The following is a 27520-nucleotide window of genomic DNA, read 5'->3' as shown; positions in this document are numbered from 1 at the left end:
TACACATATTGAACTTTAAGCAACCCTTTCGTGTTTCTTCTTGTGTTAGTTCTGCTGAATCAACTGAAGTAAACTTAATTTTACAGTGATCAGGATGGCTCTTTTGTATTTGGTTCTGAGAGCCATGTTGAAAGCTGGATCACGTATCAGCATCACTTGAAATAATCCATGAATTCCACCTGAAGATACAGTTCACAGCCAGCAATCTACTAATCATGTCATGTATAATCTTGCTATAAATAGCTTTTAATAATTTGCAAGACAACTATTTTAGGGTACCCAAAGGTTCACTGCATTAGGAGATCATACATTAAAGGTTAGTTGAAACTAGCGAGTCTTCAAAACCTATCTAAAATGGAAAGATTTCTATTGGTAGATCTCCTCTGGAAGAGTATTCTCCCTTTGTGGTGCTGCCCCTAACAAGTCATGTGTGTACACTTTTGATCTTCCAGCGTGATAGGATAGCAAGCAAGGCCTCTGCTGCCAGGCAAATTCTGAGAAAAGCCTGTCATTTAGGGCTTATAAACATGAGCCGGGGAGCAAGCAACTAGTGGAGATCAAATAAGATTGCTATTTCAAACTTTGGTCAGGACTGTATTTTGGATCTTTCAGAGGCAGTCCTGCTTAAGGGACATTGTAGTAATTCAGCCTGGGAGTGACTAGGCACAGATGGGTAATATCAAGTTTGTAGGAAGGTTTAAAATGGGTGAATCGATTGTGGTCCTCCAGATGTTTTGATCTTCTCCTAGTACGTTTGAGGACTGATGGGAGGCATGATAGGAGTTATAGGCTCAAACACTGGGAGGGCTACAGGTTGCCTACCCCAGTTTAAAAAGTTCATTCTTCTAGATAAATCAAGTATGGAACTAAAGTAAATGAAACTTAAATTGGATCCTTGTGCTTTGTTAAAGGAAACAGTAAAGGCTCTCTAATTTAAGAGAGCTAAAGGAAAGTTAAACATGAATTTGCAAAATTTATTAATGCCCAATTTTGTATGGTACTCATTTTAGTGCATTTGCAACTTTTTAAAAGAAGTACAAGGGTTGGGATATAAGAAAGAGAAGATTTGATGCTGTTTTAAGGCAGCCTTCCTCTGCTTGGTGCCCTTCAGATGTTCTGGACTTCAATTCCCAGAATTCATGACCATGCAGGATGGGTCTCTGTTGGGAGTTGGAGTCCAGAAAATCTGGAAAGCATCAGGTTGTCTGAGACTGATTTGAAGTAATAAATCTCTTGCCCTGGAACATTCTGCATGCAAGCTCTGCTTGTGGACTTCAGAGAGCCTCTGTGGGGAACACAAAGCTTGCTGAGATAGACCTTTAGAAGGCAGTTGGTGAAATGACCTTAGATCCAATCTATTCTTTGCATGGTCAAAATCATTTTACGGAAGTAATTTAAATCAACAAGAAAAATGCCCACTCTAACTCACATTTCTAATGTTGTTCAAATAAGAGCAGAATTACAAGAACACATACAAAATGGATGATATACCAATGAAAACACATGAATCTGACTTTGTATTGCATAGAAATATTATCCCAAACTTTACTTATGTAGTCCATATACTTTTGGCACTATAAAATGTATAGCAAAGTAAGAAATCAATGATAAAATTAAAACAGGTTTTTTGTGGGGCCGACAAGCATACTAGTCAAGACACACAGAGTGTACGTCCCCAAGACCCGACATCCCACTGCCATCTGTTTACACATTAGTAAGACCTTACTATGTTAACAGGTCTTACTCTTTGGTCTTAATCCATGAATACTATGGGCAAACACTGCTGTTCAACCAAAGAGGTCTCCATTATTTTTGGTTTGTGGTAATTATTCATAATTTGCATGGCAACAAGATGTCCTACTGCAGACTATACCGTTATAAAATTCAAGTTGCAACCTGACTGAGGTTTATGGATTTGTTAAGACCAAATTTTAAGATTTGCCAATGCTAAATCTGGACTATATTTTAAGTCACGTTTAATAATATAACTGAAAGCTTGAAAGATTTTATCTAAATAACCTGACTATTTTCCACCTTGTTCTCAGACATACATCCTTTTGTAGTTTCCTTAATCTGTAGTCAAATTGCACACTTTGCTGTTCCTTTCACAACAACCCTGTGTTGTAGTGCTCTGGTCTCCATCTTGAAAACAGATGACAAAAAGAAACAGCACCTTACTAACAACTACCCCACAGGGCTACGATGAAGCGTATTCTCCAAGGGCAAAGTCCAAACTTTCTAATGGCTCGGAGCCACAGAATATCAAAATGTTCATCAACTTGCCACTCTCTCTCACCCTCAGTCAATGTGACATTTAACGCAGAATGGCTACAGAAACAAGTTCCTCTCAAAAGCCGCAAGTCTAATGTTGGCGCACCCAGCAGGAGGCGAATAAAGCACACCATTCTTGCTCGCACATCATCCTTATGCTGTGCATCTGTTCTTCCTGAACACATTACTCAGCAGGTCTGGCCTCTTGTGTATTAACTCAAATCCAGCGAACATAACCAAAGAAGCAGGCTGTTCCCTTTTTCTGCTCTGGTTGGCATAATGGGCACAATCTGCAGTCTGAGTGCAAAAGACTGGCTCACTGTTTCCTCAAAGGCAGACATGCCAGCAGTTCCATTTATGTGCTGAAGTCAAGCTGATCAGCATCCACAGCTGGAGAAACTTTCATGGCTAGTGGCTGGGGATTTTGGCGGTGAGTAATGCACTTCCTTACAGTCACTTTTCAAACCAGACGTTCAGTGATAAATGGGCTTTTTAATATAGAAGGGTGCTGAGTGGAACAGGGGTGTTAGTGCAGTGTCAATGTTATGCTAGATGGTATAACTCCTGGAGCAGAAGCTGAACGAGAAACTCAAATTCTCTCAGTAGCCAGTTCAGTTCTATGCTACAGGTAGATTATATTGGACTCGCCCAAGGCCCTAATTTGAATTAAGCCTACTCCTAACAGAAATAATGTTCTTTAAAAGGTTTGCCTTGTTTCACCATGATGATTCAATGCTCCACAATATCACAGCATGCGGAAGAGATTTCTGAACTGCTGCAGTATCCTGAGAATATGGGCCTATCAAAATAGCCAATGCAACATATGACCTATCAGAATCAAGACTGCAATGTTTTTGAGATTTACTTGGCTGTTAGTCTGACTGAATTCAATGGGACTTACTTCTGAGTAAGCATGCATAGGACTAGGTGGCACGTGTGCCTCGTATGCATGGACGGTGTATATGGCCTTCCCCAGTTTCTAGTGCAATTCCTAGAAAATGTTTCAACTGTAACAAAGGTCTAGGCAGGTATTGTGTGCAAGAACTGATTTTCAGAAGCAATCCATCCACCCCCACATTTCTGGTAAGCACTCCTCCCCTCTACCCGGTCTTACAATTTTCTCTGCAACCATCAGCATGAGAAGTTTACTACATTCAATAAAAAATAATCCTTTGCTTTGCTCCTGTGTGCTCTGGCCTGTAAATCCAAAATCTAAGCTGCCGTCCATCCTGTGGGTTATCATTCCACTCACAATGTACTCCAACCAGGGTTATCGTGGGCAAATGTAATGAATGGAGGGGCTGGCAGCGCTTGCGAGTTGTAGAGAGGACACAGTTTGTAGTCACACGGCCATTCGTGCCACGCATAGCGCAGGCCGCCAACAGCATCTGGGCAGGGCACATTCTGCAGAACCACCGAACGGGATGAGGAGGACACGATGGACACGGGTCTCCACTTGCATTCTGGCTGAGCAAAACAGCAGACCTGTCAGAGAGAGACAGAGCACTTGCTCAGATCCGCCCCGCTGAGCACCACAGAAATGAGCAGCACAGAATGGCCACAGCTTTGGGCAAGTGTACCTGGTACCAAATTCAGGGGGGGAGTACAGTGCATCACCGAAGTGAGTACACCCCTCACATTTTGTAAATATTTTATCATATCTTTTCATGGGACAACCCTGAAGAAATGACACTTTGCTACAATGTAAAGTAGTGAGTATACAGCTTTATATCAGTGTAAATTTGCTGTCCCCTCAAAATAACTCAACACACAGCCATTAATGTCTAAACCTCTGGCAACTATTTGTTTGAATGTGCTTTTGCAAAGAAGGTATTGGAGTTCATGGAAGTTTTCAACAGCTGTCTAGCTGCTTAACAAGACACGTAAATGCCTGCTGTTTCTCATACGGCACAGGCCAGACAGGCATTACTGGAGCCATCAGTGGGTGAAACAGCGATCAGAACTTGGGTTCTCCCCAGTCCCGTGTGGTACCTCCCCTGCCCTGTGCACAGGTCTTACCTCAAACGTCTTGTTGTTCATGTGGCGGAGCACGACTTGCTCTTCATAGGTGACATTAATAGCTGCATGGGCTCTATCCACCTGCACTTTTTGAGGGTATGGACCCTGGAAGACTATGCTTTTCTCTTCATAAGCTATTGCCAGTGCACCAAGAAGCAATCGATAGGCCACAGTCTGCTTATCTCGGGGGTGGATACTGTGAAGCAAGGAAAAGCTTTATAAGTAAATTTATGTGGGGAAAAAACATGAAGATTATCACAGAGTATGCATAATCCCCACCTGCATAGGTTCACTGAGCAAGTGTGGCTACCAGATACAAAACCTGAAACCCAGCCTCTTCTTTTTCAATTTCCATATTAAAAAAATAAAACACTATCCAGTGCTCTCTAGGAGGCAAAGAAAGGTTTATTGAAGTGTAGTAAATGCTACTGTTCTTCTCATTATGTTCACTGATCAACACATCTCTTGCCTTCGTCACTCATGCTGTGGTGCCAGCTGGGCCTGACTGCGGGTGCCTCGTGATGTCGCTGTGCAGGTGATTGCTCTGGTTGGATGACAGAAGTGTCAATGCTCAGAAACAGCTCTCTGCTGTCACAAGCCCCTGGAACCACAAGCCCCAGCACAACTGGAACCACAAGCCCCAGCAAGACCATCGGCGGGGGCATTACCAGTTGCCTTCCTGCTTTTAAGGTTCACTCCTGCTGCCACCCGCACCCTCCTTTCTTCCTGGTAACTGTCTCTCATGCTCCTTGCTGTTCCATTTTCCCAAGCAAGCATGAAAACATCAGCTTTGGACACAGAGTAAGGTATGCACGATATGCAAGAAGGTGGCAAACTTACAGAGGCAGAATAATTTAATAGGAGGCTTGTAGTTGGCTCAAATCCCGTCAGCAATACCTTGCAAAACAAATCCGCACACTGTAGGAACACCTCTTTCACCAGGGCTCCAGTCACATTCTCAGTCAATGCCACCTGTCCCTTTCTCTCCTCCCACCTTCTCCTCCTTGCTTCCCTCTCTCTTGTGTATGCCACCACCTGTTTTATTTCTCTTGTCATTGCCGCTTTCCATCCCTGTGGTAATGCTGCCGCTTTTGGTTCTCTCCTCCTCACAGGCATGGCATGAAACAAGATTCTGCATGCAAAATGTGGATTTCCTTGATGTGAAATAGAGACTATGACTTATGTTGAATTATCCTTCAATTGGTCTGAAGCGCTTTGGTCTCTAGGACATCCCAGGCACTGGCTAATGAAGCAGATTTTTGAAGGCACTCTGGAGCTGGGTCAGACTAGGAAAAACTGCTCTTTCATAGGACAGGCATGTCAGTCTTAGCCACTACTAATCACAAACACTGGCAAATACTAATCTTTGCCAAAGGCACTCCCTAATTCAGGTGGTTTCTGGACCACTGCCCTACAAACAAATGAAAGCAGAATGCTGAGAAAAATGTCATATTGAAATGAGACCTGCACCAAAATGTATACTGGTTACCATGGAGAAGCACGACAGTATCACATGCCATTTCATCACAGGCCCTAAAGAGGAGCAGCTTTATTAAGGGCTCTTATCTAGAACAGGGACAGGAAAGCTCTTGGTGCTGTAGGTACACTGGGCGATTTGACAAACTGTCCCAGGCACCACCACAAAATGGCTGCCATGGAAGGTGTGGCAAAGGACAAGTAATCCACACAAAAGACCAAGTACAAGGCAGAGATGAGGTCTACGCTCCAGCACAGCTCTGCCATCTCCAGGAATGGTGCAGCTGGTACGTGAGCCTTGTCGTGCAGAATCACTCCTGCCATTGCTGACGCAAGCCGCTTCCAGCTCCATCCACTTGGCCCTCCGGAGTAAATACACAGGCTACCTACCACCCTGGGGTTGAAGCCATCGATCCAGCATTACCTGCCATAGGGAGAGCCATCATCACCTAGGTCTATGGACACAGCCATGAAGGTGTTGGGCATTCTCTTGTTGGGCACGTAGCCATAGTCCGCTGTTTGATGCCATCGGATGCGTGGAAAGTGGTCATTCACCTCCACACGCTGATTCGTACAGAGCTGAAACACAGAGCATCTGGTCAAGAGCAGCACTGGGCATTTCTGGATGAAACTTAGCTGTAGCTCTACATTGCATACCTAGTGGCCCTTGTCTGGTTTACCATGCTAGCATTCTTGCTTGTACCTTCTATGCAAACTCTGGAATGTAATGCGAACCACTTGTTTTGTGACTATGGTTGGCAAAAGCAGCAGTGGGGGTATTGATTGCAGGGTATTGATTGCAGGGGTATTGATTGCAGGGGTATTGATCGCAGGGTGGGCAGCAGGTTGGTGGCAGGGCAGCTTTTTGCATGCAGGAGGTCCCAGCTTCAATTCCCAGTATCCTCAGGAAGGGTAAGGAAAGAATCCTGCTTGAAACCCCAAAGAGCTGCTGCCAGTCAGTGCTGACAATACTGGGCTAGATGGACCAATGATCTGACTCAGTATATGACAGCTTGCTGTGTTACTATGACAGACCAGAAGCCACTGCCAGACATGACTCCTCCAAAATGGAAACCAAGTTTGCTCCAGAACACAGAGAAGGTATTGTTTTTGAACCTGTCGGACCATAAAAATAGGTATACAGAAAAACGTAAAGTCCGTTTGTGTTTCCATCTTAAAGTTCTATGTGTCCCCATATATGACACGCTCCAATGGAGCAAAGCTCAGGGGGCCAAGGTTCCATTTGGATGCCAGGAAGCACTTCCTGACAGTCAGGACCCCGAGGGTGTGGAATGGGCTTCCACGAGAGGTCGTTGAGGCCCCATCGGTGCGGGTGTTCAAGGATAGGCTGGACGTCCACATGGTGGGCATGTGGTGAGCAGAGCCGGCTGGTGCCGGAGGTCAGACTAGATGGCCCGGGAGGTCCCTTCTGACTCGCTCTGTTTCTATGTTTCTATGAACACATTTAACTTGGGCAGACACACCCATTCTAATGCATGGATTCCACAGCTGCCATTTGCCAAGCTGGCTGACATATAGGCAGGAATTATGCAATAACCCAGGTGGAAAACTTATTTTTTATGCTCAAGATGGTATTAATCACCACGTCTAGTCCCAATTCAAGGTGCTGGTTTTATCCTATAAAGCTGTGCATGGCTTAGGAGCACAATCCTCATACTTGTCAAAGCACCTCTCCCAACCATGATCTGCTCAGACAACGTGCGCAGCCTCTGGGACCTTCCTTCGAGTGCCGCCTACGAGGGAAGCAGGGAGGGTGGCAACAAGGGGGAGAGCGTTCCCTGTGGTTCTCTCCATCCATGGAACGACCTCCCCGCTGCACCAGGTTAACACAGCCCTCTTCTCTGAGGCCACTAAAATCCACCCAGGGGCTTGAGGGGGAGCACCCATCCCAGATGTTTTGCAGACATTCTTTCAACTGGACAATAGCAAACATTCTGCTTTTTCCTGATTTGATGGTGCTTTTACTGAAGTTGTATTCTCTGCTTTTATGAATTGTTGTAAACCACCCAGAAGCTTCAGCTGTGGGGTGGTATAGAAATAAAATAAAACCGCCACCTCTACATCCCCCCCACCCTGTACAATCTACTAGATACTAGAAGCAGGAAGGGATGGATTCAAATCCCCACTCCCTTAAGATGGTATCACCAGATGCTCTCTGAAGAGTAATCCAGCTACTGGAGGCTTGGGGAGGAGGCAAGAAAAGAACCACATCATTTGACAAAAATATGCCCAAAAATATGGGTGTTCAAGGACAGGCTGGACGTCCACATGGTGGGCATGTTGTGAGCGGAGTCGGTTGGTGCCGGAGGTCAGACTAGATGGCCCAGGAGTTTCTGCTCTGTTCTGTTTCTATGTTTCTATGATATCCTTCTGTTCCTCAGCAAGAACACAAGGAGGCTAACCACACGTACAAAGCACAGAATACCCTGCATGAGCCTCTCGTATTTCTCAGGGCCAACTAACCAGTCCAGTACTTTCGCTTTTGAGCCACTGGCACTTACCTGGACGAAGCCAAAGGGAAAGTCCTCCTTCGTTTGCCCATCAGATCCTTCATGGAAGGCTTTCCGCCAGTCGTCAATGAGTGCAGGGAAAGTGCAGTTGTAGAGATCTGTGTTCATGAGAGTGTTTGCTTCACCTGTAGAAGAAGCACAGAAGAGGAAAAAGTCCAAGTGTAGTAGAGGCACCACGCCTGCTTGGTCTCAGAACGGAGCTTAACATACCTTGATACCAAATTACACCTTTTATGGTCATGTTGAGAAGAGGGTGAATCATTGCATTCCAGAGTACTGACCCCTCTTTGGGGCCAGCATTAAGGTATGAGGATGACATTCTGCAACACAGATAAGTAAGTTATCAGAATTTCTGATTTCTGTAAATTCTTTGCTTTCTAGGGACCATTAAAATAATGGCTGCCATACAGAAGATGCATCTGGTCTGGAGCTGGCCAGTATGAAGGACAGGTCTGCACAATGCAGCCTATATAGCAACATTGCTCGAGTACAAGCCAGGCTTTAACAGGTTGAATAAAATGTATTTTCTGCATGGAAGTCTTGCCAGATACTTCTGAATGTGACTCACATTTCACACACCTCACAGAAGACACTTGATGGATAAAGCAATCTTGCTTGAAGCTAAACAAGCCTGGGGGTCTCATTGGTCACCAATATTACCATTGGTTCCAGTTTGGAAAAATGACATGATAGAAATTTGAGAGCCAGTGTGGTCAAAACAGCTGTTCCCAATTTAGGGTCCCTAGATGAGGTCAGATCACACTTTCCATTGTTCTGAATCAGCACAGACAATGGTCAGGGGTGATGGGAGCTGTAGTTCCACAACATCTGGGAACCCTACATTGGGAAAGATAGAGAGTTTCAAACCAGGAGATCCAGGTTTAAATCTTCACTCAGAGATGATTCTCTCTGGAGGACTTTCAACCAGTTCCTCTCCCTCACCTTAGTGCCCTCAAAGGGTTGTTATGAGAACAAAAGGAGCCACATGTTCTTTTGAGTTCCATGGGGAAACACTGTGATATAAATGTCATTGACAAATAAACTGGAAAGAGTTCATTCATTCATTCATTCATCACATTTTTATGCCGTCCCATTCACAAAGAGCCTTGGGGCGGCTTACCAAACAAATAAAACAATCCTGGAATTAACCTTAAAAATCTGGAGACATCTCAGCACAGATATAAAAACCAATAAATACAATCAACAGTTAACAATTAAAATAACTTTTGAATAAAAAGGTCTTGGCCTGGCGCTGAAAAACAAATAATGACGGCGCCAGGAGGACCTCTCTGGGGAGCGCATTCCATAGACAGGGCACCACCGCAGAGACCATGAAGTTTATAGAGTTGTGAAAGCAAGTTAATAGATCTGTCTCCACTTTTAACTATTGAAAAAATCTATGACCATCAAAATATGAGTTACAAGTTTTCCACCATGCTCATTCTGAACCCCATGAAAGTGGGATGCAGGTGTCCAGTACATCAGCAGTCCCAGAGCAGGGTTTTTTTTCCTGTTTTTAAATGGTCATGAAGCTGCATGAGTGTTGCGTTGTGATCTGGAGAAGGGGGAACACTAAATAATGGATGTATTAATTAGAGGCATTGAACCAATTAGAGGCCCAACCCCTGTTGCCTTCAGCCTTGCCCAACACTGACATGCAGTCCCCAAGAACTTCTTTAAGAGAGAAATCAGCCACTGGTCTGGAAGGTATCCTGTACTGCTACACTATGGAAGAGTGGGCAGACAGAACTCTTTTAAGAGGGAAACGATCCTGTTGATTGAGGAAACAGTCAAAAGTATGGGAAAATAACAGAACTGATAGTCTTAATCTTCCTTACCTTTCTGTTGGCTCAGAAATCCCACATTCATTCAGTGCTCTCTTGGAAGACCAGGCCTCAACTGGTGTCCCTCCCCAGGAGGACTCTACCAGTCCTATGGGATACTTGAGCTTCTCAAACAAATATCGGCCAAACAACCAGCACACAGCTGAGAAGTAACTGAAGTCTCCATGGCCCAAGTTTTCTGTTAAATTATTATTTTAAAAAAGAAGTTTAGAACTTTTAAAAGCTTGAGAATTCCTAATTTGGATGCATTAACAACTATTGAGCAGCTGTAACAAATCAGGTTTTTGGCACGGAGTCCTTGTGATCTTAGTATAGACATCCACTTGCAGCACATGATCTTGGCCACTCTTAGAAACTGCCTACTGGGCAGGGTGGCTTTACTCACATGCAAATATATGATCAATTAAAACCTATCTGATTTATCAACCAAGTTGTGCGTTGTTTTAATAGTTACTCTTCCCTTTGTTTGCTTCAATCTTGTTTGATTGCTTGACACTTATTTAAGATGCAAGCTCCAGCTGAGAATGTAACACAGAGGTAGCATCTCACTTTAGACTTTCACAGAGTATATCCTTTAAAATGAATGGGATTTCAGCTAGTCATACCTACACTTTAGTGAGTCTGCTCTACATAGGACTAAGATGGGATGCTACTCAAAATCAGGAATATCCTGTAATTGTACAGTAATACAAAATGTATGTTTAAAAACCTCTACCAATTGGTTATTAGTTCTGCACAAAAATTGTTCTTACTGGCTGTTGGAACAGACCACTGCAAAGTGATGTCAGCAAGATCCTCCAGTTCCTTCTCGGACTGAACAAGAGAAGCTGCAAATACACGAACAAGTGGATAGTGGGAAGCCTCCGCAAGCTCCTGGCTAGCGTTGTATATCTAGGAAGAAAGGACAGATTCCACTGAAACTGCATTTAAACCAAGGCAAAAAACAAAACAAAACAAAAACAATTGTGTTCTTTCAACTGTCATGTTAGGTCATGAACAAAGATTCCCAAATTAGACCTCCACTGGAACTAGCTAGTTCCAGACAATGGTCTGGTTTACACATAATGTAAACCTACCATCATGTGCAACATTCTGGGCTAAAACTCTGGGCAGATTATTCTGGGCAGATCAATACAGCGCCTGCATTTTGGGACCTTCTTTAGAGATGTGGCTATGGGGACTGTCATGCTGAGTGCCTGCGCTTCACAATTTACAACTACACCACTGAGTTTAGCTAATGCAACCACAGGTCTGTGTTATGTCTGAATCCAGCCCATGTCAACCTTCTATTTCCAAACTGAGCATATGCTTCTGCTCAGGTGCCTGAATTGCACTCTGAGGGAATGAGGCTCACCTGCGAAACAGTCATTTCCATGTTACTTTGCCCACTGCAAAGCCAGACATCTCCAAAGTAGATATCATTCAATGTTACATTTGACACTTTCTCCTTGTTGTACTGCTGAACATGTATAACATAAGGGCCACCTGCAGCCATAGGACTCAGAACAACTCTCCAAACTTTATAGCCTCCTGAAATATTTGAAAAACAAAATTCTAAGATCTCAGACTTGCTATCATCTGGAAAGTATTCAAAGGTAATACATAAATTTTGCATGCTGTCCAGAAATCTGTCAAGAAGATGGAAAACTCCATCAGGAACGAGTTCCAAAATCAAGCCCAATTGTCTTGCAACTGTCCATCTGCACTGTGCTCACAAGCTCACAAGACAGAAAACAGGGCCACCAAGCTCAATCTCAAAATCCAGAAGCATGTGATTTCAGAAGAAACCCGATTCTAAGCCAATAAGCTAAATTGAACCTAGAAATTTGCAACTAATGCAGATGAAATAGGGTGGAAATTATGCCCTTTGGTTTCTGAGTGCCAGGCAAGTCTTCCAGTGACCTTCTGTTTGCACTTTCTGAAATCCTGGCATCCTGCTGACTGCTTGGTTGGAAGAAGAGGTTAGGTATCAGTTTTGGGGAATCTGCTGGCACCCACAGACATGCAGAGATGAGTCCAAAAGGGAAGTGTGCCATTTGGATGTGTGTATGCATTGGGTTAAGGGCAGCTGGTTGAAACCTTTTATTTTATTTATTACCTTGAACCTCTGCCATTTTTTTCACAAATTTGTGACCCATTGAAGCAGTCACCATTATGTTGGCACCAGAATCTCCATAGCCCCATATGACTGCCTGGCTTGGTTCCTTCTGCAATACCATGTGATCAGCATAATATGAGGCCAAGCGAAGCTCTGCACCTGGAATACACAAAATGTCATGACATTCCTGTGAACAGTTGTGGCCTCTCCAGATTGTTCCTGAGGTGCATCGCTGCATTGCAGCCAATCAACAGCTAGTCTTTTCTGCCTGCAAAAAATAGCTGCCTATTTCTAACGGGTTGCCAAGGAAGCATGTTACTTAGAAGAGGAACCCGTTCTCAGACTCTTTACTTTCGCTCTTTTATCTCATTTTACCTCTCAGAAAATCATTCCGTCTACATACCCTAACATTGCATTCAAGGCAAATCCACCCACCAAGGATGTTTTTCTGTTACTTTGATTATACTTGTTAGCCTTCCCTAACTTATTGCCCTCTAGATGTATCAGGCTACAAGAAGACTCTGAGGTCCAACACATCTGTGGGACATCAGCTTGAGAACATCAGGAAATGCACACTGCTTTGAGAACTGAGGTGACTATAAAATGTAACATGTCTGTGCTGTGATTTTCTAAATATTAATGCTAAATAGAATTTAGAAGGCTTACTACATTTATACTGATAAATGTGGAAAGCCTACACTTCTCCCGTCATGTTAATAAGAGGAGAAAACCTTCACCCACTTAAATGTCAATGTGTCAGATTGATGCGAAAGCACTGCAGCAAGAACCAATAAGACTGCTTCTAATCAGCAGCAGCTCTTGCACATATATAACAACAACAAACACATCATGAACATTAGCAGATATTATTCAGAAATAAAATAGCCTTTTCCACTGGATCAAGTCAGGCTCAGATAACACTTTTCTTTCCATGCTATTCTACTTATCAGAGGTACTATGCAAAGGCTCCATTAGGAGTAGGCAGTGACATATAAATGCAAAAATTAAAACATTAATAACACATGTACAGGAAGATGCTCATATTTTTGTCAGTAATGCAGGGAAGAAAAAATTCCTGATGCTGTATTTTTTCATTTAAAAAACCCACACCATATATGTCTGCATTTATGCATAGCTGTCTGGCTGCTGCACTGCAATCAATCATGTTAAATGGAACAAACATAGACTATGGATTTTTATGAGTTATTCTGCTAAGGCAAGCATTGACAAGCCCTAGTGTTCAGTTGCTTATGGGAAAACTGAAAAATAAGGTATGACAACACATCCTTATGCACAATTAGTTGGCTCCTAGCTAGATCTGTACTAGACGTATCCATGCTATCTTGTCTTCTATTGCTAACAATCTTCAATAAATGAAGAAGATTAATCTTCAGATTGAAATAAATGAAAAGCTAAGACTATCCCTGCTTTTTTTCACTTAACATAAGAAGAGCTGTGCTCAGATCAAGGGTTCACCTAGCCCAGCATTCCATTTACGCAGTGGCCAACCAGTTGTCCATGAGATCCTGCAAGAAGGACATGAGTAAAACAGCGCCCTCTTGCCAAAGTTCCCCAGCCTGTGCCCACAGACCCATACTCATCCTTTAGTGAAACAGAATGTTCAGCTAGTTGTTCTCCATCAGATTTTCTCAATTCAGAACAGAACCAATAAACAACGCAGAGTGAGTGAAGCTGAAACTGTTAGCTACCTCATTAATAGGAGGGTCTTCAAAAAGTTTCCACACTTTTCTTAACTCTATTTATTAAGAATTTCAAAAACACATTACATCACTTTTCTACATTGTCACCTTCCTTTGCGATGCAGTTTTCCTGGAGTCATACCAACTTTTTAATGCCATCAGAAAAAAATATATTTATAAAATATAAAAGTGCAGAATCTTTCTGAAGACCCCTCATATTGTATATGCCAAAGAGGGCAGGTCTAACAGTGTGTTCTTTAAGGTGTAATCATTTTTGTTAAATATAAACGATCACCTTTACATTTTTACAAATATTCCAGTAAAATAATTTCCACTTAAAGCCTTGAATGATTTAATATAACAGTTAGAACTATACTGTATGGCTAATTTAATTTCTCCCTAAGATCACATTTCAATCCAAATGTTTGTAGCTACTGGGAATAGCATATGCAAGAGAAAGAAAAGGGGTGGGGGGGATGGGGTATCCAAAAGCAAAACAAGACAGACCTGCTGCTGCTTTTTTTTTTTTTAAGTGGAGAAAAAATCCTAGTTATTGTAAAGAAAGACAAGCCTGTCAAAATGCAGAAATGGCAAAGAGTAGATTGGGAAAAATCTTCACCAGGACAGGAGAAAATGATTAAACAGATCTCATCCAAATGCACAAGAAACAGAAAGCTTGATAAGGCAACTGATTACAAAATTAGGAGAGCAACAGCTGCTTACACACAATAGAGTCCCACTGAACTTTGAACTCAGTGGATCGTCTGTGTAAACTTGCTTAGGGCTGCACTGTTAAAGGGGCTGAAAAATATTCTACAATTGAGATAGAGAGATGTAGAACTAGACTGACAGATCTTTTTAATACACATTTTTATTGATTTTAAAAATTAAATTTTCTGGAAAACAGAAAAACCAAATTAAGCAGCCAAATCATACTAACATTTATAGCTCCTCATAACAACACTGCTCAATCACCAATCATGACATTATATTGCCTGTTTTGATATGCTTTAAACCACTCCCAAGTTACTTTATTTAGAATCGTTTAAGTTCTTTTTCTTTAGAACAGTGAGTGCTTTCACTGGCAGCTCACTCAGCATCAGCGTTGGAAAAGCCTATTACTGGTAGTTATGCATTCCTACAGCTTCCCTGCTGGTGCTTTCCTCTGCTTTTATCCCTGCTGGCATAAGCACACTTGCCCATGTGCAGCTATTCGCTCTGCACACTCACCTGCAGACCAAGCAAACAGGAGCAGGAGCCACAGGGCAGCCGCCATCATCATTCTGATGAAACAAAAGCAGGAAGTAACACCAGGAAGTGGCTCTGGGAGCTGAGCATCAAGTAGTTCAAAGATGTAAACCTCATTGTGATCTCACACTGGGCTACTCCAAGCCAGGAGAAAAATTGCAGCCAAACAGCCCTCCGCAGCAAAAAGAATTAAATACAAAATATAAAAAAGAAGCATGGAAGAAAAATCACTACTGTGATTTATCTCCTTTTATACACATACAGGCACATAGCTATAAGCTTAGCATATAACAGGCATGATATACAGTACAGCAGAACTCCTGTATCCACAGAGGACAGGTTCCAAGACCCCAAAAGATGCCTGAAACCAGATATTAGCAAACACTATATACTGTACAGTAGGCTCTTCACATTCACAGGAGATAGGGGTGCAAGACCCCTCAAAAAGTAGAAAAATTGCAAATTTAATTGTTCACTGCCCAGAGAGTCCTACATAGGACTATTGGTGTCATTTATACGTTTAATTAATAACTATCTCTAGCAAAAAAATGCAAGTATTTCTAGGGATGCCATGCTCTTTGTCTTGGTATTAGGCACCTGACTCAACTGTTTTGCCTCTCAGTGGGTGCAAAGACTCCACAGATATTTGTGGTTTTTCTTCTTTCATGGGGGTTCAGTGCCCCCAACCCCTCTGACCATGAAGGGCCACAGTAAATGAAACAGTGGGTATGGGGTCCTACTGTAATACCCACCATCAGCAAGTGTAAAATACTACACCTGGCTTCTAAATCTGACTACTCCACACCATTAGGACTGTTCTGCATTTCCACAGCATAAAAATCCACTCCCAGAATTGAAGAGAGTGCTCCAAGAACAGTCTCTGATACAGGTCAAAGCTCCTGTGAATATGTAAATATACCTGTTTACTTCCTATGATGAAGTTCCAGTCATGTTCTGGATATTTAAGGTGCCTGATGAAAAGTGCTGTAAAATTTCACAATTTGATCTGACATGGTCAAGACCGCATCCTACTCACTTAATTATAAATGAGCCCTATTGAAATCAGTATGATTTACCTTTAGGTATAAGACTCCACTGAAAGAAAATTAGTCCTTAGTCTCCTGTTAGTATAACTTCCTTATATTATATGAATAAAATTCAACATGCCTCATGTAGACCCACTTACATGAACAGGACTCAAGTTAACAATGAGTAGCCAAGTCCTATCCATTTCAGTGAATCTACTCCACGAAGGATTTACAAAGGATTTAACCTTTGTACACAACATGCAGTCTGATCCTACACAGTTATTAGGACTCATAAACACATATATTTTAATGGGCTCAGGCACCTCTATGTAGAATCAGGCTGCAGCATTTTCTAAATGTGCGGCTAAAACTATAAAACACGAATGCAACATCTTTGCAAACTTGTTAGCCACAGTTATGACTTCTGCTGAGTGAGTACTCTGTGTCAGAAGGCAAGCTTACTTCTATGGAGCATTTGAAAGGACCCTAACGTTAGTCCCAACTGTGTTAAAAAATACATTTGGAAATTTTTCCCTTTCCTTCTACACTTGAGAAAGGCTTTGCTTAGCCTGGTGAAGACTTGAAGAGTTTGCTGGACGATGATCCCAGAAATTTGCCTAAAATTAAAGCATGCAACCAGTTGCCAAACTGTATGATTTGAGTGGTATTTCTATCCAATCAAGTGTTATGTGGGGAGTGTTAGGCAAAGCTAAGGTGGTGGATAATCTAAGACTACCCTCATCTGACCTGTGTACATCACTGTTTATGACATATATATGTATATCTAGTTGGGACCTTGACTCAGGAGTTATGTATAAACATAAGCTTGGGTGGACTCCGGGAGATGGTGGAGGAGAGGAAGGCCTGGAGGAATGTTGACCATGGCGTTGCGATGGGTCGGACACGACTTCGCAACTAACAACAACAAAGTTCAGGGATGGTTAAAGATAGCAGTACACACTTGTGTATCAGCTACACTTGTCATCTGCAGCAGGAAATGTAGCAAGACGTGCACATGGTAACAATTGTGAAGTGAAGCTGCCTGTCCCTATTTGCCACTGTTACCATCAAGTTTTCCACATCAAAGATTAACACCCATCTATAGGCAACTACGTGGCACTTTTATCCAAGCAAGGATATACATTCCCCATACATGTGTCCACATGGACATGCACGTGAAAATTACTCCACATTCCATCTTCATACATTCAATACAGAAAGGGAATATTCAGAGGAGTGCAAGGCAGGTCAATGATCCTTGCCTAGCCTACACAGGAACTGGCCAAATTGGCAACAGCTCGGCCATACAGAGCAGGATTGCAAGCAGACGGTTCCAGGTTCAATCCTAAACATCTCCAGACAGAGCCAGCAAAGAATCTTGGAAAGCCACTGCCAATCAGAACTAAGAATAATAGGCCACGAGTAGATGGGCCATAGCCCTGAGTCAAAGGCAGCTTCCTGTAGTCTTCAGGGCTGAGTGGGGGTCTGAGCCTCTCTCTCTCTCTGGCTGGCAGCCTACCCAGTATACTACACTAATATGTATTATTTATATACAGCCTTTCTCGAATCAGCTCAAAGAGGCACACGCAACTTCCTATTTTATCCTGACAACAACCCTGAAAGGTAGGTGAGGCTGGCAGGTAGCCCAGAGCACCCGAGCAAGCTTCATGCACGGGGGAGTCTGCACTGGGGCCTTCCCACGCCGCACGTGCCAGGACTCTGTACCTGTCCACGCCCTACTGAGTACAGGATGCGCAGGGCTTCAGGCCCTTACACTGCGACCCCAGCTGTTGCGCAGAGGCCTTGTGCGTGACGCCACAGCCGTCTTTGTGACGTCATCCGCCTCAGGCGCCTGCCCGCTCGCGCTCCAGCCCAGCCTTCAGAGCCCAGCGTCAATGGGTCCTGACTAGACGTGCTAGGAGCCGAGGCTCCCCGCTTCGACCTAAAGGCTCGGTCTTCCCACCGCCTCCTTCGCGGGCGCCATCACAAGCCTCCGAGAGCGAAACGAACGCGCCGCACACTTACGCCAAGCCAGGCAGAGGTAGTTCGCGCAGGGCGGGTGCAGAGAGTGCCAAGGAGGATCCTTAGGGAGGATCTGTAGCCGATGGGCGGAGCCCTCACCCAATCAGTGGTCGACTTGAGGCACTGCTGGGCGGGGCTTGGCTTAGAGGCCGAATTCAGGTCTACGCAAAATGAACGAGGCGATTTGTCCTTCTCCGCTTGCCGTCCTGGCTGCGGTTTCTATGGTAACCAGCAGCTAACGACGCTGGCTTTCGCGCGCTCCCTCCGCGGACCAGGTGAAAGAAAGGCCTTGGTGGGGGCGAGGCGGGGGTTACTCTCTCCCACGGTCTCCTCGGTGCCCTGCGGTAATCTGACCGGGGGAGCTGAGAAGACGCGCTGAGTGCGGTGAGCCCCGCTGAGACCTCAAGCAGGAGGAGAAAGGCAGGGGCACCGCAAGAACGAGGCTTCCCAGCCCGGCATCTGCTAAGTCAGTGGCGGCCACGTACCTCGGGGCGTTCCATCTGTTTTGGCTGACAGCTGCCGCCATCCTTCACTATTGGCTCTGCTGGCTGGGTGTGATGGGAGTTGCAAGCCAACACAAGGTGCCTATCCCTGTGGTGAATGGCGCGAGCTCTTTTGAGCATGGGCAGAGAGCGTCAACACAGCCAAAGGCGTGACCTTCGTGATTAAAATAAATTCGCCTTGTTGGTGCACTGTATCAAGCTGAAAACAACAAAATCTGTCGTTCGACAATACCTGTATATTGAGCAACTAAAATGTCGAAAATATGATATAAGATTTCTGGAGAAATCCTATGCGTATTTGGGAAGGAAAAACCCTTCAAAACTTGTAGAACCTTTTCTCTGACCAAACATATCTTCCATATAGCCTGAAGTGCCTGATCCTTCCTGATCTTGGAAGCTAAGCAGTGTCAGGCTTGGTTAGAATATGGACGGGAGACTTCAGTCCTACGTTGAGCAGGGGGTTGGACCCAATGGCCTTCAGAACCCCTTCCAGCTGTATGATTCGATGACAGACTTGGACCCTAGGGGATGGTAAATGGCTGATAATTGGCAGTAACTGGATCTTGCTACCGTGTTGCAGTTTCCTGTGACATTCATGTTGGATATGAATCAGTAGGACCAATGCGGCTTTCATCTTAATCCACATTTATTGATTTGATTTATATCCTGCTCTTTTCTCATGAACTCAAAGCAGCTTTTCATCCTCCTCCTCTTCGTGCTCTCAATCTTATCCTCACAGCAACAGAGGATGGGTTGGGCTAAGAGTCTGTGACTGGCCCAGTGTCACCCAGTTAGCTCCATGGCGGAGCGGGGACTGGAATCTGGGTTGTCTGAGTCCCAGTCCCACACTCTACACTGCACCATACTGGCTGGAGGAAATACATGTATTTGCTAGGGAATAAATCATAAGGAGCTTTAGTAGACTTCCTCAAATAAATAAGATTGAAACTGACTGTTTTTCAAGTATGCGGGCATGATCCGGTATGTGTTTATACAGGAAAATGTCCTACAACTTTCAGCATTCTCCAGCCAGTCAAACAGAGTTATAAGACTTTTTTTTTGTATAAACATGCATGGAATTGTGCCGTAAGGAGAGTTTATGGTTTCTCTGCTCTACATATTCATACCTCAAATTGCATTGATCAGGTAAAGAGATACTATGATCCCATGTTTATATCCTCAGCTAAGCTGTAACATAAACTGCGGAAGTATAAAGGGCAACTCCAAATTTGGCATGGAAAGGCTGAATTAAGGCTGCTATCTCAGCTTGAGTTCCTGTGATCCCTGACTTTGCTTGCCACCAAATTTATAAGAATAACATTGTAATAGCACACTTGGCATGAACTTTATTGCCTCTAAGATCTAGGGCAGGGGGTCTGGCAACTCTGGCCCTCCTGGAGGCTTAGTCCAGTGTTTTGGTGATGGCCGTGCACCCTATCCCCAACCATTAATCAATTGACCCTTTCCCAGCTTCTGTACCCCTTTTCCCATTCTAAAAAGTTGGCATGCCTAATTACTTGCTTAGCTACTTGCAGTAAGAGTTTTAAACTAGAAAGTGTTGGTATTTTTGCTGCATGCCCAGTATCTCCAAACTTTGCCTGAAAGAGGGGCAGCATCTCTGATCTAGAGTTTATTTTTAATAGTAGCGAGGAGGAATTGATATGCTATTGAAGAAGTAAATAAGTACATTTACAGTATCTGTGAAATTGGTCATGTCTTTAACAGTGGTCTGTACTATGGCAATTAGCAAGTAAAAATGCTAGTATCCAATGTGTTTTAGTACAATTACACTTAATTAAAGAAATCTTAACCAATTAATTGTATGAATGTTAATTAATTAACAGCACCTAATGTGTCAGAAGAGGCATTCTTTAGTTTCATACAAGGAAATACTTCTGAAGATGACACTTTCCACCAGCGGTTTTATATGTCCACAAGCATTAAAAAGCCCTGCAAATTACATATCAGTTTCCTGATTAATAGAAGGCACTATTTTTAGTTAATCAAAGGGGATGGCAGAGGATGAAGTGGCTAGAAGGAGTCACTGAAGCAGTCGGTGTGGGCTTAGATGGGCTCCTGGGGATGGTGGAGGACAGGAGAGCATGGAGGAATGTTGTCCATGGGGTCGCGATAGGTTGGACACAACTTTGCTAAACAACAACAACAAACCTTAGTGATTATGTATCAAATATCAGGCCACAACCAAATTTGTTGTTTTTGGGACCCGTTGGGAACCTTGTTGCAACTTTTGTGTGCTAGATCATGAAGAATGTTATAACCATAGCAGACAAATGCACTTTTTCAGATAGTGATGCCAGGCTCATACATTCCCCTTGTAAATGAAACTGCAGGTATGATAGAAGCCTATTGAGAGACAATGTCTATTCCATTCTCCAACACCACTCAGCGCATTCCTCCAGGATTTGCAAATCTGCTTGAAGGGCTTGCCCGGGAAGTCTTGAGGAACCAGCCTGAAGATATACCAACCTTTGCAGCCAAATATTTTGAAACTCTTCTCATCGAAAGAGAAAGTGAGCATAAACTGAGTTAATGTTGCAAACATTTGATGTTTGTTTGTGTGCACATTATTCCTCTTCCTGATCTTGAAACACCCATACAATCTACTTCTATTGAGGTACATTTGGAAGTCCCATGTAAGCATGCAACCCAAAGGCTGCAGTCCTATAACCACTTAACCTCTGAGCACTACTAAAAATAGTGGGACTTATTTCTTGGTTGGCATGTACAGATTGGTGTGGTTAGAGACTCTGGGCTTGTTTTCCCTTTGAAGTGAATTTTAAAACCATTGTGTTTGACAATCCAGGAATATTATTTTATTCATAGCGTTTTCTTGAGAGATCAACCCTATGGTCCATGGGTGAATGTCTAAGGGGTCATATGAAACACCTCTCAGACTGGAGACAGTGCTTGGACATTGGAAGTGGGAGTCAGAGGTTTTCCCCCAGAACCCCTCCTTTGCAGCCAGCATGGAGACAACTGTTCCTATTGCTTTTCCAAGGTCAGAAAAGTGATACTGGGAGAGAAGGAGAGGGAGTATTCCAGGGGAGTGGATGTGAGTGGTCCTGAGATTCCTCTAGCTTCCTGCTGTCTTTCTGTGACAAGCCTTTACTGGATGGGCTTGAAAGCCTATCTAACAAAAATCAGGAAAGATGGAGGGCAGGGAGCTGAAGATCACCTTTGCTGTTCTTACTGCCCTGCCAGCTTCAGCCTGGCAGGACTTCGGAAACTTGGAAGCTTCTGAGCTTAGGGTTTCTGAGCAGTGAGAGCATAGTTGAAAGGACTGTGCCCTGAACTGCTTTAGCCGTCAATTTTATGTTTCTATTGATCTGATCAGTGCATCTGCTCCCTAAGTAGCCTGTAAGATCAAAATGCTAGGGCATGGACTTTTATCTGGTGTGGAATTTGGCATCCATATAATTCTAGTTTTTATTTTTCAAGTCTTTTCAAAAGATGAATAGATCAGAAACAGGAACATAATCTGGTGAATGCTTGGAATTCAAATATAATGTGTACAGGGCAAACTTGTATCCAGGCAGGTCTTTAGCATATAAAGTGCTCTTTGCTGAAGGCTATGCTTTTGGGCTGCATGTTTATATCTTTGTTGTTGTTGTTTTTAATTTATTTTGCTGTTTTTTAATTTATCTTTGTGGCACATTTTTATTGTGATTTTTTAAAAATGTATTGTTGGTTGCCTTGCGTACCAATTTTGGACAGAAAGTCAGGATATAAGCTAAACAAATAATAAAAATGTTGGCGAGGCAGAAGCCCTTGTGCCACCCAGTCCTAAGCGTGTTTACTCAGACATAAATCCATTTTAGGTTAGAAGCAATTTTCCAGGTGAATGTGAGCATGTATAGGATTGCAACATTTTGCCTAGCTAGGATTTTTTCTGCCTGCTCTTTGTGCTTATTTACCTGTGTGTCTTCCCTGAATGAACAAGGTCCTTTTCAGATCATGCATTTATTTAATCAATAAATAAGCTTATTCCATACAGTGAGAATCCCCATCAGTGAGATGGTCTAGGCTGAAAGATGGTGGGTGGGTTATGTGAGCCCATTAAGCTTGATGGCTGAGCAGGGATCTGAACCCTGCTTTTTAGCTCTAGACAGTCAGATTGGTGGCTTTACTGAAACAGAAGCTGTTTCCTTAGGCCCAAAGAATAGGCCAGATTGGAGTAGGAGGCGAAACTCAGATGTTGCAAGAGAAGAAGTGATATGTACCTTTCCCCTTTTTGCCTCTTAGGCACTCAGGCATTGAGTGGGTGTGTTGCTTGGTCTGATTCTGTAGAGCACTTCACTTTAACAGAGGCTGGACTTTCCTATGTGTAGGAAACCTAATGTGTAGGTTGTGTCCAAGACACTGTTGCTTGTTGCTTGTCACTTAATCTGAGATAACAGCATGAGGTCCCTGAAGCACCTTTCTTTACTTTGAGCTACCAAATCAGCCTTGGTTTCATGTTTTTTGTGGCTTTCTTTTCATTATTGGCAATTCCTAGTTCCCTGGGAGGATTTTTTTAAAATGTATTTTATAAAATTGTCAGACAGAGGAAACAGTCTTGCTCACTAGCTAAGTTTCAAGCATGTTTTTAATTGTAAGATGACTCACAGACAGGTTCAGAGCTACTTGGCCTCCTTTTAAAAAATGTCTAGTGACTGATGCTTCCAGAAGAGTGCTGTGTTACGCAAGGATTTTTTTCTTTTTGCAATTGAGAGGCTCAGTTGTGTCGCAGAGCTGTAGGTGGTAATCAGTGGATTCTTGCTTAGAATATTATAACTCCCCCCACACAAACCGCAACCACAGTGAGAGTGAGAGAGCATTCCCAGATATTGTAGACCTTCACAATTTTATTGGTTCTATACATAAAGTCATTGCTAGGCAGATTGACATTGAGGAAGATTCTTTTAATAGCATAGGGCACGATATCAGGTCTGCATAACAGTTTCTGTGAATTCTGCACCAAATTATTGCTCTAGTGCTTCTGGCATAGCCCAGTGCAGGACTGTAGAAAAATATTTATGTGCAACCATACCATTCTAAGGACATGAGGCAAGTGAAGACCTATTATACATCTGCTCCTGAATTAGCTGCATTCTTTCTCCACAAGTATTTGTGTTTCTTTTTGTTGAGTTCAGTATTTTCAAAGTGTGTTTCACTTTTATTGCACTATTTCGCCAAAGAGTTGTAGTAAAAGGACAAAAACAAGCCACAAAGCATACCCTGCAAGCCTGCAGTCTGCTTTCAATTCTTCAGCTAGTTTCCTGTGAGTGGATGTGTGTGTTTGACCTACAGTCCTGGGCACCCCTTAGTACTACAGAAAAGCTTTCTTGCATACTATTTCAAAGTGATTAAGATGCATATAATCTTACAGTTGTTGCTACATTACATTTAATTCCAACTTTCTTCTTGGAAAGAACTCAAGGCAACTTACAAGGTTTTCCAGCTCTCAGCGTTATCCTCACAACAACAGTCCTGTGAGGCAGGTTAGGTGGAGAATCTGTGAATGGTCCAAAGTCACCCAGTGAGTTTCACAGCTGAGTGGGGACTAGAACCTAGACCTCCTTAGTCCCAGACCAATACACTCACTTCTATGGCACACTGGCTCTATTACATACACTAAGTGTGCATATTTGGAAGGTTTTTTTTTTAAACAGGGAGAAATGAAAATGTTCCCACAGTCTCTAAAGCTGGAAGTGTATAACTTAGACCAAAAAAAGCTATCTAACTCCTGCATTGCACTGCGACTGCCACTCTAAGGGTTGTCTTAGTCAGAATCAAATCACATTTCAAGTAGATCTGGCCTGAACAGGACTACCTTTGGATACAGACCCAAAGATGAAGAGCTTGACTAGGAAGCTTATTTTATTTGTCAGATAATTCAGTGTGCATTTTAAAAGATAAACTATCTTTTTCAGAAACTGGGTATGATCCAGCTGAGTGGGGAGCAAAGCTAGATGACCGATACTACAATAACCGTGCTTTCAATGTAAGTCTTACTATGGACATCGCCAGTTCAATATGCAAGAACTTTAGGCCAAACTAGATATAGTGTAGGAAATTAAGGATCAGGAAAAAGTAAAAGCCATGGGTTAGGTTATGTGTGGCATGATTTGTTGCACAGCCCTGTGTGTAGGATGCAAGGAAGTAAACTCTTCCTTTCAAATTGTTATCCATGCAGATGAAACTGGAATTTGTTTTTGGAGGGAGTAGTAACTTGGAGAGTATTTTAGTTAGGAAAATGGAGTGAGAGAACTGCACTAAAGAAACTCCAGTGCTACATAGGTATATTGGGGAATTCCAAAATGAATTTCTATGAATTTGATGTGGATTCTGTAGTGATTCAGTATCTTCTGACTTGTAAGCAATGTTTTATTTTCCAAAATTGTATGTAAACGTAACTGTACAAAAATACCAAAGATATTGGAAAGGAAGTTATGTCTCTGATCAATTTTCAGTCTCTGTGGTGCAGCATTCCTTTTGATCACTGGTCGGATTCTGAGCTGAGAAGATTATGCAGAAGGTTACATGTCAGCAAAAATTACATAAATTGCAGCATATTTTTCCATACTTTTCTGAATGGGGGAAAATCTAATTCCATGAACAAGCAGCTGACGAAATGAAAACCAGTCTGACAGTCTGTGAATGCATTAAGTGAAATTCCTGACTCTGTGGTGGCACAGTCTTGATTAATTTCACCCACCTTCCTTCCCGGCTGCCCCTAAAGGATCTCCCACATGTCCATTTGTGACTTTAGTGTGGAGTGTGATGACCACTTGAGCTGTCATCAGGTGACTCTTTGCAGCACCATTCTGGTGGAATTCTGCATGGAACTTAGCATGGGTTAACCATTGAATAGTCCTGCCACTGGTTGTCAAATTATTCATTCCAAGGATAGATTTTCAGTTAGGTTTGTTTCAGACAAACAAGCCATGATTTAGAGCTGCTTGTCTGCTTTTATTTTCCTTTTGCACAGTACTAAAGTTTCTATGCTGCAATAGCTTCCTGAGGGATTGGAGTAATAATTAAGAATATGGGTTCTCATCTGATATCTCAATAGTTTGTGGTTCAAACTGTGGTTTTAAATTCATGTTTCAAACTGTGATTTCCAGTTCTTGTTTCTTAGCAAATCACAAACTTTATTAGATCAAAGTTCACATGAAATCATAATTAAGTTTCTTTGATTAGGTGTGCTGTTGGAATTAAGCTCTACACTCAAAAATAATTCCAGCTTCTCCCTGAGCACTTGAATGTGTGAAACTGTGATACTATTAAGGTGACAGAGAGAGGAAAACTCCATTTTTCAGTTACATAAGCCATCGAAATGCAAGGTCCTCCACTTTTTAGAGGCCACTTTTAATTACGTGGCCATTCCTGACCTTTCTTGACTTGGCCATTTTGACCAATATTTTGAATGAAGCATCACTGTACCACCAGACAGGTTGATAGATTAAAAATTGCCTGTTTTTTTGCAGGAACTTGCACCACCAGGAGGTGGTGATAAAACTGAGAAGGAAGAACCTGCTGCACAGTCAGTAAGTCTTCTTCTTCTGTACAACTTTCCTAAAACTGAAACTTCTGAGTCCCAAGTTATTACTTTCTGCTGATCTTGATATGCCCCCAAAGCTTCAGTGACATTTATACATTATACAGCATTAGTTGCAGCCCATATTGACGTTACTCCTTTTTCTCTGAGTAGGGAGATGTTTGCTGTTGCATCCCAAAGATGAACAGTTGGTATTATCGAAGCGCTAAATTTTTACATTCTTAGCAGGCAAAACTTTCTTTTGAAAAATGATGGAAAGTTCCCCAAGTGACATTCACAAGATCCAATACTAAAAATAGCCTCACTGATGTCTTGTGCAAAATACATATTTTAAAAGTGATAAAATAAGATGCCTCTTGTTTTCCCTCCCACCCTTGGCATCATACACCAGTTTCTAAAAGGCCTTTGTGTAATGGAGATTCAGGTTAAATCTAGTCACTTAAATGTTTAAAAACAACCCAGAGTCTTGTGGCACGTGAAAGACTAACACATTTAACTGGCAGTGTCTACAGTAACTTGTGCCAGAATAATAAATGTGTTAGTCTTTAAGGTGCCACAAGGCTCCTGGCTGTTTTTGGCACAACAGACTAAGATGGCTACTCCTTTGGAACATTCAAAGGACTTGTAAAAATCCTCAAAAATATTATCTGATGAAATGCAGTGCTAGTTAACTTTTTTTTTTAATTGTAAAGGAGGAGGAGACCAAGCAACCACCAACTGAGGGAACAGGTATTAGCTTAACAGAAGAACAAGCTGCCACGAAAATTCAGGCTACTTACAGGGGATACAGAACAAGGAAAGAAGGGAAAAGCGCACAAGAAGAACCAGAAGATGGGAAGGAAGATGGAGATGGAGCTGGGAAGATGGAAGCGCCAACTGAGCCTGATGCAAAAGAACCGCAGTAAATGAACACAGCAGTCCTGCTTGTTGTCCAGTTTTAGAACTGGATGCAGGCAAAGTTCCATTGGTCTGCTTTAGAAGCATGTACCAAGTTTATTAAATAAACCATACACTTTAAAATGCACCATGTTATTCTTGGCACTCATTGGCCAATCAGTAAACATGTGTTTAATGCACAAGGTTGTTTTGAATAAGCGGCTACCTGACATGAGCTCTAGTGAATCCACACTACTTCATCCTTTCAGGTACATTGAAAAAGAAAAAAGTATATGATCTTATTGCTCTCTCAGAGCTTATCTGCACAGGTTTTTCAGCTGTG

At 42.7% G+C, this 27520-nt stretch overlaps 2 protein-coding genes across 5 annotated transcripts; one reads left to right on the top strand and one right to left on the bottom strand.

Annotated features, from left to right (window-relative positions):
- Positions 1 to 948: 948 nt before the first annotated feature.
- Positions 949 to 18265, bottom strand: SIAE (sialic acid acetylesterase). Of its 2 annotated transcripts, XM_044437595.1 has the most exons (11): positions 18241 to 18259; positions 15170 to 15222; positions 12240 to 12398; positions 11496 to 11671; positions 10894 to 11032; positions 10136 to 10319; positions 8508 to 8617; positions 8289 to 8422; positions 6191 to 6345; positions 4291 to 4486; positions 949 to 3756 (listed from the first exon to the last, which is right to left on the bottom strand). In XM_044437595.1, the coding sequence occupies exons 2-11, from the start codon at positions 15219 to 15221 to the stop codon at positions 3520 to 3522; spliced, it is 1542 nt and encodes a 513-aa protein (XP_044293530.1). In that variant the 5' UTR covers position 15222; positions 18241 to 18259; the 3' UTR covers positions 949 to 3519. The 2 variants fall into 2 exon arrangements, with proteins under 2 accessions (XP_044293530.1, XP_044293531.1); XM_044437596.1 differs by lacking the exon at positions 15170 to 15222 and having other exon boundaries at positions 18241 to 18265.
- SPA17 (sperm autoantigenic protein 17) lies at positions 17824 to 27320 on the top strand. 3 transcript variants are annotated; one of them, XM_044437598.1, is made up of 5 exons: positions 17824 to 17838; positions 21092 to 21271; positions 24674 to 24744; positions 26231 to 26290; positions 26994 to 27320. In XM_044437598.1, the coding sequence occupies exons 2-5, from the start codon at positions 21118 to 21120 to the stop codon at positions 27204 to 27206; spliced, it is 498 nt and encodes a 165-aa protein (XP_044293533.1). In that variant the 5' UTR covers positions 17824 to 17838; positions 21092 to 21117; the 3' UTR covers positions 27207 to 27320. The 3 variants fall into 3 exon arrangements, with proteins under 3 accessions (XP_044293533.1, XP_044293532.1, XP_044293535.1); XM_044437597.1 differs by lacking the exon at positions 17824 to 17838 and adding an exon at positions 18101 to 18256; XM_044437600.1 differs by lacking the exon at positions 17824 to 17838 and adding an exon at positions 18549 to 18621.
- Positions 27321 to 27520: the final 200 nt, after the last annotated feature.

This window comes from Varanus komodoensis, unplaced genomic scaffold, assembly GCF_004798865.1.
Source record: "Varanus komodoensis strain SLA01 unplaced genomic scaffold, ASM479886v1 scaffold30, whole genome shotgun sequence".
NCBI lineage: Eukaryota > Metazoa > Chordata > Lepidosauria > Squamata > Varanidae > Varanus > Varanus komodoensis.
Note: the sequence above shows the minus strand (reverse complement) of the source record. Positions and strands in the feature narration are given on the sequence as shown.

Excerpts from the sequence above, each read along its gene's own strand:
- SPA17 (XM_044437598.1), top strand. The coding sequence starts at position 21,118 with ATGTCTATTCCATTCTCCAACACCACTCAGCGCATTCCTCCAGGATTT. Across the intron at positions 21,272-24,673 it reads TCTTCTCATCGAAAGAGAAA|AAACTGGGTATGATCCAGCT; the intron begins GTGAGCATAAAC and ends TATCTTTTTCAG. Across the intron at positions 24,745-26,230 it reads ACAATAACCGTGCTTTCAAT|GAACTTGCACCACCAGGAGG; the intron begins GTAAGTCTTACT and ends GTTTTTTTGCAG.
- SIAE (XM_044437595.1), bottom strand. The coding sequence starts at position 15,221 with ATGATGATGGCGGCTGCCCTGTGGCTCCTGCTCCTGTTTGCTTGGTCT. Across the intron at positions 10,320-10,893 it reads GTGGTCTGTTCCAACAGCCA|AAAACTTGGGCCATGGAGAC; the intron begins GTAAGAACAATT and ends ATAATTTAACAG. Across the intron at positions 8,618-10,135 it reads ATTTCTGAGCCAACAGAAAG|AATGTCATCCTCATACCTTA; the intron begins GTAAGGAAGATT and ends TCTGTGTTGCAG.